Raw genomic sequence first — 12,264 nt, 5'->3', positions numbered from 1 at the left:
GAACTCTATAGGGGCTCTTGGATACCCCATAAGGGAAAAAAGGGTAGCTTTTGTTTACAACAGCTATCAAGGCCTCTGGAGCTGGAAACAGGCCTGTGCCCTTCAAATGGGTCTCAACAGCTTTGCTTCATCCATTGCCTTCCTCTTTCTTCTGGTTTCGGAAAGATAGAGGATAACAAGTTAACTAGGGAAATGCTTACCATCTCCACAGCACGTTCTTCCTGGAGAAGGATGTTCGGAGAGACCCTGCTAGTTGGGGAGCTTCTCTGTCCTGGAGACTGATCTGGAAGAAGGGAAGAGAGGATCGGATGTTTCAAAGAATCATAGAATCGTGAGTTGGAAGCAACCATGAGGGCCGTCTAGTTCAGCCCCCTGCAATGCCGGAAACTTTTGCCCAACGTGGGCCATATGTTTGAATGCAGAGGACCCATCCAACTCTGGTCTGCCGTCCTCAGAACTTAAGAACCAAAGTCCAAAGGTCCATCTAGTCCAGCAATCTGTTTTCATGGTGGCCAGCAAGATGCCCACAGGAAGTCTACAAGCAGGGCCTGAGCAGTACTCAGTGGAGGCTGGTCCATTAGGGCAGAGTCAGTGTGGTGTAGTGGTTAAGAGCGATAGACTTGTAATCTGGTGAACCGGGTTCGCTTCCCCACTCCTCCACATGCAGCTGCTGGGTGACCTTGGGCTAGTCACACTTCTCTGAAGTCTCTCAGCCCAACTCACCTCACAGTGTTTGCTGTGGGGGAGGAAGGGAAAGGAGAATGTTAGCCGCTTTGAGACTCCTTAGGGTAGTGATAAAGCAGGATATCAAATCCAAACTCTTCTTCTTCTTCTTTCCACTGGTGGTAAGAGCCCCATTGTCTCCCCTATGGTGCATTACCTAAGGACCGCAGCCAGCACAGCTGTAATGTTAGCCGCTTTGAGACTCCTTTGGGTAGTGATAAAGTGGGATATCAAATCCGAATCCAAACTCTTCAAATGACACATTGCCCCACCAACCTCATCCAGCCCCTGCCTGCCTGCCTTCTTACTGACATGCAGTCTAGGGGCCACCAGTGGCTGCCAACTTCTTCTCCCTCAGGCCCAGTGTTGGCCTTAAAGACCTCAGCAGGGAAGAGGATGGAGACAAAACGAGAAGGAGTCTGCTCAGTATACCTGAAGGAGCGTCTCCACCCCCATTGTTCTGCCCGAACACTGAGGTCCAGCTCTGAGGGCTTTCTGGTGGTTCCTTCATTGCAAGAAGTGAAGCTACAGGGAACCAGGCAGAGGGCCTTCTTGGTAGTGGTGCCCGCCCTGTGGAACACCCTCCCACCAGATGTCCAGAAAATAAATAACTACCTGACTTTTACAAGAAATCTGAAGGAAAGTTTTTAACATTTGATGTTTTATCGTGTTTTTAATATTCTCTTGGGAGCTGCCCAGAGTGGCTGGGGAAACCAGCCAGATGGGCGGGATATAAATAATACATTATTATTATTATTATTATTATTAGTCTGTCATTGCTTTGACTCCACTTACTGTTGACCTCTCTGCCTTATGCTCTACCACTTCCAATGAGTGCCAACACCCATTGCTAAACACCTCAGGAGGTTGCCTACAAGGGCAATTCTGCCCTGGGCTTAGAAGGGTTCCCTAGCCCTGCTGCAGCGCAAACTGGGGCCAGCCCCAGGAGAACATGCCTCCTGCCAGCGGACGGCTGAATGGTTCATCATACTCGTCTTCTGCTTCTCGGTTTGTGGATTTCTCAGCGCTGGATTTCCTGCTCTGTGTGGAGATCAAGGGCAGTGGGGAGTTGGGGTTGGAGCTCCCTTCTCTCGACGACCCTCTCAGAGGCTTCTGTCTGTCCCTGTGGAAACACAAAGGAAAAGAATGAAAAAAGAAACTACAGCAGGGACGCAGGCACCTGACTGAATTGCACCATTTGCATGAGGAGTGAATGCTAGAATCCTCTTAATCCAGGCATCCCCAAACTCGGCCCTCCAGATGTTTTGGGAATGCAACTCCCATCATCCCTAGCTAACAGGACCCAGTGGTCAGGATGATGGGAATTGTAGTCCCAAAACATCTGGAGGGCCAAATTTGGGGATGCCTGTTTTAATCTTCATCGCTGAAGAATTGATGCTTTTTTATTATGGTGCTGGAGGAGACTCTTAAGAGTCCCATGGACTGCAAGAAGATCAAACCTATCCATTCTTACGGAGATCAGCCCTGAGTGCTCACTGGAAGGGCAGATCCTGAAGCTGAGGCTCCAGTACTTTGGCCACCTCATGAGAAGAGAAGACTCCCTGGAAAAGACCCTGATGTTGGGAAAGATGGAGGGCACAAGGAGAAGGGGACGACAGAGGATGAGATGGTTGGACAGTGTTCTCAAAGCTACCAGCATGAGTTTGACCAAACTGCGGGAGGCAGTGGAAGACAGGAGTGCCTGGCGTGCTCTGGTCCATGGGGTCACGAAGAGTCGGACACGACTAAATGACTAAACAACAAGTCTTAATCTTTACCTATAACATTTATAGCCCACTTTTCAGCAGTTATCATCTCTCCTCGATAAGGCAGCTTACGATAATTGTTCAGAGTTATCCGTTGCAAGAAAAAACAGGGACACAACGGAAATGGCAGCTAGTCAAATTTCTCTCCTCATTCCCATCACTGCAGCTCCTAGGAATTCCTTAGTCTAGACGTAAGTATGGTAATGCAAAAGCTCCACCTGCTGGTAGCTATGGTTACCTTCAATAGCAGAGGTTCTCTGCAAAAAATACATAAAAATGCACTTCTGTGCTCTATAATGCTGTCCAGCTAACTCTAACGGACTTCGGGTGAAATCTTCTATCGTCATGGCCTGGAGATAGGTTCATGGTGCAGAGGCATGAGCTATTGTTTTATTTATTTAATAAATGGACACATTGCAAGGAGGGAGCTGTGCCTGGGCTTCTTGCGGAGAAGCCACAATTGTTTCAAAGTGATACGATACTGCTTTAAATGTGCTGTGAAGATGATTCACTCTGTGTTATAATTTAAGAGAAAACTTACTGAAAATGCAATACAGGTGGTATTTAACCCCAGTCAAATTGGCAATGATATATAAGAAGAACACAAATACTTGTTGGAGGTGTAAAGAAGGAATAGACACGTTTATCCACATGTGGTGGGAGTGCAAGAAAATAAGAGAATTCTGTGAGGTTTTTTATAATGAAATTTTTTAAAATGTTTAAATTTTCATTTAACAAAAAACCTGAGGTACTTTACTTGCTATTATGTCACGAGAAGTTACAAAAACTGCCTGACCTATATTTATGTACGCGCCCACCATAGTGAGGACGCTAATAGCCCAAAATTGGAAAAGTAACAATATTCCCATGAAAACTGACTGGTTAGAAAAAATGATTGATAGAAAAAATGATAGAAAAAATACACACAGCTCGCAAAATTATCTGGGAGATTAAGAGGAAACACCACACAAAGAGTTAACAAGGATTGGTCAGTATTTAATGATTATCTCAAAACCTATATAGAAAACACAAATCTACTGACAGAAGTATAAATAAATCTAATAAATTGAGAAGTTAGATGAGAGAAAGAGAGGAAGAGAAAAGTTAGACAAGAGAAAAGAAGTAATCACATAAAGGATAAACATAATAACCAATATGTAATGTGCATAGATTAAAGTCTGACAAAATTACACAATGAGACTGGTTGGAAGTCAATAACCACAGTATGTGTCTTTGTGGGTAGGTAGGTGGAAGGGGTGAGATATGTGATGTGTGTTTTGTATGTAATATATGTAATGTAATGTCAAGTGTGTACAGCTTTTGTAATGTATTGATATTTATAATATATATTGTCAGGACTGCCGCTAGGTCCCAGCTCACAGAGGACCAACGCCCAGTGGATGTTATATACAAAAGTCTTTATTAAAGTTTAGTTTCCATTTCCAAGCTCTGGGCGCGCAGACCCACGTCTTGGCGCTAGACCGGCTAAGTCCCCTCTGACTCACTGCTCCACCCACACCAGTTTAAGATTCTAGCCCGGCTCCACCTCTTGCGCTGCTCTTTCCTGCGCTGGGTCCTTCTGCCCTCTGGGGTTCCCTCCTTCCTGGACTCCTCTGACGCTGAGCCTCCTGAGTCTTGCCCCTCCCTCCGGCGGGCTTTAGGACCTGGCTCCCTTCCCGGGCTCCCCGCTGTGCCGCGCTCCTGTACATTTGAACTTGGCGCGCGCGCCCAGCCGGTGACTTTCCTTCTGACCGTTTCCCCGCTTCCTGATGTGGGTGTTGCCAAACCTGACTCCTCTCCTCCCTCTGGTGGTGAGGACACTGGTCCCGACTCCTGGAACTCCCCCTCCCCACTGCGCTCTGGTGGAGACGCTGGTCCTGATCTCCAGCTGCTGCTCAGGGACTCCCCGCTGGCCCCTTCCTCCTGGTGCTTCCCCCCTGGACCCCCCTTCGCTCTGGCCACCGGCGCTCCCTTCTGTGAGTCCTCCGATTCGCTAGAGAGGCTTGTGGAATAACTCTGGCCACTGTCACTGCCTGCGCCCCCCTCGTACTCGTACTCCTCACTCTCCATTTGCTCCCCCTCCTGTGTCTCTCCTTCTGAACCCCTGACATATATATATATTTAAAAAGTGTTGTGAAGAACTTACTCTGTGCCGCAGAGCCTCTTAATTTCTTCTTTCAAGGTCTTGTTTTCCTCTCTCACCTTGTTCATTTCATTACCTGCAATGGAGAAGAGGAAGAGGTTTCTATATTAGGTGAAGCTGGATGCATTCTCTGATTTCTAACACTCAGAAGTGGGCATACACAGGTGGCATTTTGCAACCATCTCCCCATGTTGCACCCCCTTACTCGAGCTTCAAGGACAACATCCCACCCATTCTTTACTAAATAAAGAGAGAGGGACCCGACTCCCGTGCATCGCTCTCTCTGACTGTGAGGAGACACCAGATTTCCTCTGCACTTACTGAGGATGAAGATGTGCTGAAGGCTCTGGAAATGGGCCTTGCCAAACTCGCGTTGCTTCTTCTTCGCAAGCTCCTGGGTCACTTGGCATCTGTCGCAGAGACCAGCTCGCAACCTTTAAAAAGTAATTCAGAGACAAGGAGAATGTCATTTATTGATTTTTATTTTTCTGTAATACTTTTTATTTGATTTTACAAATATTAGTTTATAACAATCCAAATTACATATCCATATTTAGTGATTTCTCCAGATCTCTGGACTTCCCATCTTTCCCTCCATTATTCCTATTGTACACCCTCTTAACTGCATATTAATCCACAATCCATGTTTTGAATCTTTCCATCTTGCCCATAATGTTCCTTACATTACAAGTGTTATTAAAATCCTGCTAGTGTTTTCATCTGGTTACAGTGATCTCCTAGATAAATTATAAATCCTCCCCCCCCCATTCTTTATTGAAGTTTAGGTCCTCTTGGTTCCCCAGTCTTCCAGCCAGTTTTGCCATTTCGACATAGTCCAACATCTTGACTTGCCATTTCTCTCTGGCAGGGACTTCATCTTCTTTCCATCTCTAGTCCAATAGCATCCGTGCAGCTGCTGTCGCATACGTAAAAAGTTTTTTGTATTCCTTTGTTATATTGGTACCTAGAATCCCTAATAGAAAAGCTTCTGGTGTTTTTTTTACGAAAGTTTTTTTTAAAACATCTTTTTCAGTTCGTTATATATCGTTTCCCAAAATGCTTTTATTGCCTTACACGTCCACCACATATGATAAAAGGTACAAGAAAGTCACATGTTTAGACCAGAGAGGCTGTCCTGGAATGATGGCCTGAAAGAGACACACACCCCCTTCACACTTAGTCATTCCTTCTTTTTCCAAAGTTTCTGGTTTCCAATGAGAGCCAGTGTGGATCAGTGGTTAGAGTGCTGGACTTGTTAGAATTCCTGCTCCATGATTGCAGTCATGGGATTTTTGTCTATCACATGACGGTGTATGTTCTGACTCCACAGAGTGGGAAGTGACGGAGACAGAATGTTTGTGTTACTGTTTTCCGTGAAGTGGGACTAATGTCCTTTGTTCTTTTTCTCTCTTTGCTGTCTGATGCTAGAGAGAGAGGGAGCCATGTTGTAAATAAAAGTAGATTAGCCAAAATGCTGAGTTACTAAGGTCTGTCACGCAAGCTGCGAAGACTCTGTGGATCCCTAAGTGTGCCAGTGTCTGTTGGCATCGGTCGCTGTGATGTTCGGGCAGAAGAAAGCTTATGAAGCTCCCGAACGATCAACCAGGAGGGAGAGAACATGCCAGTTGGCCATGTGTCTCTGCCAGGGTCCTACTCGAGTGTAGGCTGAACTCCTGACAGGACAAAGACCCAGGAGACGAGGGCTCAAATCCCCACTTGGCCATGAAGCTCAATGGGTGACTTTTGGCCAGTCACTGCCTCTCAGCCTCGCCTACCTCTCAGGGTTGTGGAGGGGATTAAATGAGGAAGGGGAGAACCATGTATACCACTTTGAGCTCACTAGAGGAAAAGGTGGCACATAAGTGCAATAAAATAAATAAATGAATCAATGTTTGGGCTGTGAGTGCCACAACTTATAAAAGAAAAAACCCCACCACCATTTGCGAGCTTTGAGGTTTTCAGAGGTACAAATAAATCTGGGGGGAGAATCTTCCAAAAACAGCCCTGAGGGAGTCAAAGAAAAATGGGCAAGTGGACTGGTTATGGGTTTATTGGGTTTATTTAAAAAAAATATAATGCCAGGAATCTGGCAGAGCAGTTCCAGCAATGTATGAAACGGTTTGGCCTTTTAAAGGAAAAATAGGATCAATTGAATAAGGGTGAGATGAATGAAGAAAAATGGAATGTGGATCTAATGAATGGAGTCATTTGTTTCAATTACAGATTATATAAAAAAAATATGAACTCTGTAATTGGAAAATTAGTGTTATATATATATATTACAGAAGACTGAATGTTATGTTTGAAAAGAAGATTCTTAATTATACTTTAAGCAATATTAATTTTTTAAAATAGCTTGGTATGGGAATATAAATAAAGAGCATGTCTTTTGGACTCATGGGCTATAGGCTGCTATCTGAGATGCACCAAGTATCCCCTAACTGGGAAGAAACAAAATAAAATAAAAAAATTTCCTTCTAGTAGTACCTTAGAGACCAACTAAGTTTGTTATTGGTATGAACTTTCGTGTGCATGCACACTTCTTCAGATACCACAAAAGCTCATACCAAGAACAAACTTAGTTGGTCTCTAAGGTGCTGCTAGAAGGAATTTTTTTAATTGTGTTTTGACTACGGCAGACCAACACAGCTACCTACCTGTAACTAATTGGGAAGGTGTGTATACCTTGAATACAGAGAGAAATAAAAACAGAAGCCTTTTACAAAGTAAGGCCAAAAGGTCAAGGAAACAAAAGATGTGCTACATTACTATGCATAGCATGAATGGCGAACCTGTAGCATGCCTAATCTACATCTCTGGGGATCAGTTAAGTGCGTACTGGAATTCAGAGTGCTCTTATTTCTCAAGCATCCTCAGACGGCAATTGAGACTGGTGATGGTAGTGGCATTGGTGGGCAGCAGAAAAAGCTGGGTTGGCATAGCTAGCACCTGAATCTGTTGTACCTGTTTTCCAACACTTTCACGTTTTCTTTTAAGACTTTCTGTTGCTCTCGTAGCTGGTGGTTTTTGGCAAACAGCTCTTCAATTCTCTGGGTGTCTCTGATTCAGGGAGAGCACAAGGAGCAAAATGAGGTCGGCAGATTCCCACACCCTTAAACAACATAGTAAGCTACTATAGACAGAGTCGCATCGTTGATCCAGCTTGCTCAGTACTGTTCATACCTGGGGAACCTTTGACCCTCCAGCTGCTGCTGAACTAGAATTCCCAACAGCTTTGGCCATTGACCATGCTTGTTGTGATTGATGGAAGTTCAGCAACATCTGGAGCAGGGGTCAGAAATCTTTTTCAGCAGGGGGCCGGTCCACTGTCCCTCAGACTTTGTGGGGGGCTGGACTATATTCTGAAGAGAAAAAAAAAGAACGAATTCCTATGCCCCACAAATAACCCAGAGATGCATTTTAAATAAAAGCACACATTCTACTCATGTAAAAACATGCTGATTCCCGGGCTGTCTGCGGGCCGGATTTAGAAGACGATTGGGCCAGATCCGGCCCCCGGGCCTTAGTTTGCCTGCCCATGATCTGGAGGGTCAAATGTTCCCCACATCTGGTTTATACTGACTGGCAGGGTTTAAATGTGGGATTAAATCTGGGGCCTTCTGCCACCGAGCTACAACCCCAAACAAATTGTTGTCAGCAGTGAGATTCAAACCCGCACCTCTAAGGATGAAAGGGACCTGAACGCAACACCCAAGACCATTTGGCCATCATGACACCCCACCCCATGCTTGCTGTGTGGACAAATAGACCGATGGAAGTTTGTAGCATAATCCATGCTGAAGAAAACACATAAGGAACAGGCACTGAAAAACTGCTCCCCGCTGTCAAAGAACCTGTGGCAGCCATGTTCTCCCCGCCATTTTGTATGAACTCAGCTGCAGCTGTGAATGTGCTCCCACGACAATTGTCTTGGGGGGGGCATATTGTGTGAACTGGCCCCAGATTTCCTGAAATGTCCTCAAGTCCATCTTAGCCCCAGTCACCACAACAAAAAAGAGCATAAGATGTGCTTCACTCACCGACATCTCTCATTGGTGAGCTCGTTCAGTTTTGTTTGCAGGCCTGAAAGAGTTAAAAGAACATTTGCATGAGACTCTGGATCCTCACTGCATGTCACATGATGCTGTGAATGTCACATGACAAGCCTAAAGCATGTTGGTAAAGAAAATTCTGGGTTGAGGGACTACTCAACAGCCCAGATCATCGGGGTTCAAGTCCCCTCGGGTCCATGCGGTCAGTAAAAGAAGGAAATTCTAGCCAAGTAATTTGGAGCAAAACAGCAGTCAGTAGACTTAGATCCTTCATTGTTGCACAACAGGTTCCAAGAGTAGTAAGAACCCTGAACATGGGGTGACATTGACTTTTAAAACTTTCTCACCATATCCCTGAATACAGTTTGCACAGCATCATCAATACATCACTGCTACATCACTAAAACGTCAGAAAGGGGAGGGTTATACAAGATTAGCATAGACAGATGCGTCAGGGCTACACCCAAGTACAGTGGTACCTCGGGTTACAGACGCTTCTGGTTACAGATGCTTCAGGTTACAGACTCTGTTAACTCAGAAATAGTACCTTGGGTTAAGAACTTTGCTTCAGGATGAGAACAGAAATTGCGTGTTGATGATGCGGTGGCAGCAGGAGGCCCCATTAGCTAAAGTGGTACCTCAGGTTAAGAACAGTTTCAGGTTAAGAACAGACCTCCAGAACGCATTAAGTTCTTAACCCGAGGTACCACTGTATAAGATGAGCACAGGCAAACGTGTCTTAAGTATCCACCACCCAAAAGTACAATAGAATTTCCTTTGCATGTCTGGAGCCTGAGGCAAGTCCGGTGATGAGATTTGGCTTCCCTTGGCTAACAATGAGCCCAGCAATTTTCACCTCTGGGCATTTCCTGGGGTAGGAGGTGTGTATACATATACGCTTGGGGAAAGAGTCCTTTTTCCAAGGGCAAAAAAGCATTGGAATGGAGGAAACTGGCAAAGCAGCTGTTTTATATACAGTGGTACCTCGGGTTACAGATGCTTCAGGTTACATACGCTTCAGGTTACAGACTCTGCTAACCCAGAAATAATACCTCAGTTTAAGAACTTTGCTTCAGGATGAGAACAGAAATCGTGCTCCGGTGGCGCAGCAGCAGCAGCAGGAGGCCCCATTAGATAAAGTGGTACCTCAGGTTAAGAATGGACCTCCAGAACGAATTAAATTCTTAACCCGAGGTACCACTGTAATTTTTCAAGCTAGGTATCTTCCCTGAGCTGTCAATTCGAAAGGATACATTCAGGCATAATATTTGTAACATGCATGAAGGGCTTAAATTTGGCCCCTGCGTCTGAAGTTCCCCAACCTTGCTGTATTTACTGTATTTTTTGCTCTATAAGACGCACCAGACCACAAGACGCACCTAGTTTTTGGAGGAGGAAAACAAGAAATAAAATATTCTGAATCTTAGAAGCCAGAACAGCAAGAGGGATCGCTACGCAGTGAAAGCAGCAATCCCTCTTGCTGTTCTGGCTTCTGGGATAGCTGCGCAGCCTGCATTCGCTCCATAAGACTCACATAGATTTCCCCTTACTTTTTAGGAGGGAAAAAGTGAGTCTTACAGAGCAAAAAATACGGTACCCAACCAGAAGTTCCATGGACCATGCTTCTTTTCCTGAATTAAGCAATGACCTTTTCCTTAACTTCTTTTAAAATGCCTCTCTTACCTTGGACTTCCTTCTCATGCAACTCCTTCAGTTTGTTCAAGAATTCAGCAAAGTTTTCTGCGGCCATGATCTCTGTGTGGTCTCGGGGGTGCACCCAGCTTGGCGGGGCAGAAATGAAACCAGGTGCTTCCTGTTCAGTTTTTTCTCTACCATCCAGTTTGTAGTCTATAATGAAAGGATGAATAAATGTAATGAATAATATCAAACGGGTCAAATTGGGTTTTTAATAACGTAGCTCCGACTGCACTGAATCGTAGAGTTGGAAGGGACCCGAGGGTCATCTAGTCCAGCCCACTTGCAATTCAGGAATCCTGCCCACAGCTGTCCCTGGGCGGGCTCAAACCATCAAACTTCTGGCTAATTCATAGCGCCAGAGTTTATTAAGACCAACCCCACCCCCAATAAACATGTGCCCTTCTTTCTGTGCTAAAATAATAATAATAATAATAATAATAATAATAATAATAATAATAATATATTATTTATACCCAGCCCATCTGGTTGAGTTTCCCCAGCCACTCTGGGCGGCTCCCAATCAAGTGTTAAAAACAATGCAGCATTAAATATTAAAAACCTCCCTAAACAGGGCTGCCGCCGGAGCACGATTTCTGTTCTCAACCTGAAGCAAAGTTCTTAACCTGAAGCACTACTTCTGGGTTAGCGGAGTCTGTAACCTGAAGCGTATGTAACCTGAAGTGAATGTAACCTGAGGTACCACTGTATATGAATGGAGTAAGGAGGTGGAGCCTTAGGAAAATCAGGAGGGGAATGTTTCAACAACCTGTCTGGGCCCATGAGCACATTTGGAATTTTGAGGAAATGCCATGGGCATCAGGCACGAAATGGCTGCTCTAGCGGCAAGGCATGTCACAAAATGGCAGTCGCAAGGCGTGGCACAGCCAGTCTTGTAAATAAGCGAGCAACGGCTCCTAACCACCATCCCCTCTCTCTCAAAGTTTACTGGCCCAGCTGCCTCCCTATACGTATTTCCATCCGGTGCTGCACATCTGCAGTATTTTAAAAACAAAAACAAGCAACTCATCCGTGCTCAGATTGACTCAAAATCTATTTTAAAAACTGCATCATTACCTAGTCGCCTAGAGAAAGACTTTTGCTCGCCATAGGTGAGCAGGAAAATGGCTCCGAAGCCCGAAATAAACTTTGTGTGGCTAGTAGCGGGATTATATTCTAAACTACCCGCTTCTCACAGGCAAGTATCGCGTTTGCACATATGTCCTTTGGACACCTGCCTTAATCATTACCCTTAAGTGGTGTTTTATTTCTCCGGTGGTTTTCCAAAGGTGTCATTAGTTTCAGAGGCTTTGCAAGTCCCATTCAGGACCATTGGCAGGCTCTGATGGGAAAGGCTTTCACGAAGGCAGATATTTCCAGGAAGCTCAAATTGCACTGATACCTGTTTCTGGAGCACCACCCTCCTGACACCCAGGGCTTACTTGAAGGTAGCACGTGCACCTGTAGGTTCAGTAAGGGGCTGTTTCTTTTTATTTTAGAAAAGGATCTTGAAGTTTTCTACATGCGCACACAAACAACACCACTCAAGCAACTCGGAGGCCAGTTAATCATTCTCCAGGGATTGCTTTTGTGGCATTTCCACCAGGTCTTTCCTAATCTTGCCGAAGCGGAGAAGTTTCCTGGCTTCCGAATGAAATTGCGGTGTGTTATGCTACACAGAGAAGTCATTTGATAGCTGGTTGCTAAACAGGAAGGATGACTCTCATCAGCCAAGTGGTCCTCTTACAAAAGAAAAGAAAAGAAAAGAAAAGAAAAGAAAAGAAAAGAAAAGAAAAGAAAAGAAAAGAAAAGAAAAGAACTTCATTCATTTAATCTGCACACGCATTATCTACACTTCATAACATACCACACTTGGGTGTGGTGG

At 44.9% G+C, this 12,264-nt stretch overlaps 1 protein-coding gene across 1 annotated transcript in view; it reads right to left on the bottom strand.

The window, feature by feature from the left end:
* The window catches only part of RBBP8NL (RBBP8 N-terminal like), a 37,386-nt gene that overhangs the window by 13,477 nt on the left and 11,645 nt on the right, over window positions 1-12,264 (bottom strand). The window contains exons 2-8 of the mRNA XM_083744328.1: window positions 10,368-10,532; window positions 8,673-8,715; window positions 7,597-7,692; window positions 4,954-5,066; window positions 4,636-4,708; window positions 1,680-1,846; window positions 201-283 (exon numbers count right to left, since the gene is read on the bottom strand). Of these exons, the coding sequence (XP_083600454.1) occupies window positions 201-283; window positions 1,680-1,846; window positions 4,636-4,708; window positions 4,954-5,066; window positions 7,597-7,692; window positions 8,673-8,715; window positions 10,368-10,434 (642 nt within the window). The 5' untranslated portion in view covers window positions 10,435-10,532. The remainder of the gene's footprint in view (window positions 1-200; window positions 284-1,679; window positions 1,847-4,635; window positions 4,709-4,953; window positions 5,067-7,596; window positions 7,693-8,672; window positions 8,716-10,367; window positions 10,533-12,264) is intronic.

The sequence above is a fragment of the Podarcis gaigeae genome (assembly GCF_964106915.1).
Source record: "Podarcis gaigeae genome assembly, chromosome: 6".
NCBI classification, from domain to species: domain Eukaryota; kingdom Metazoa; phylum Chordata; class Lepidosauria; order Squamata; family Lacertidae; genus Podarcis; species Podarcis gaigeae.
This window is presented reverse-complemented; position numbering and strand designations above follow the sequence as displayed.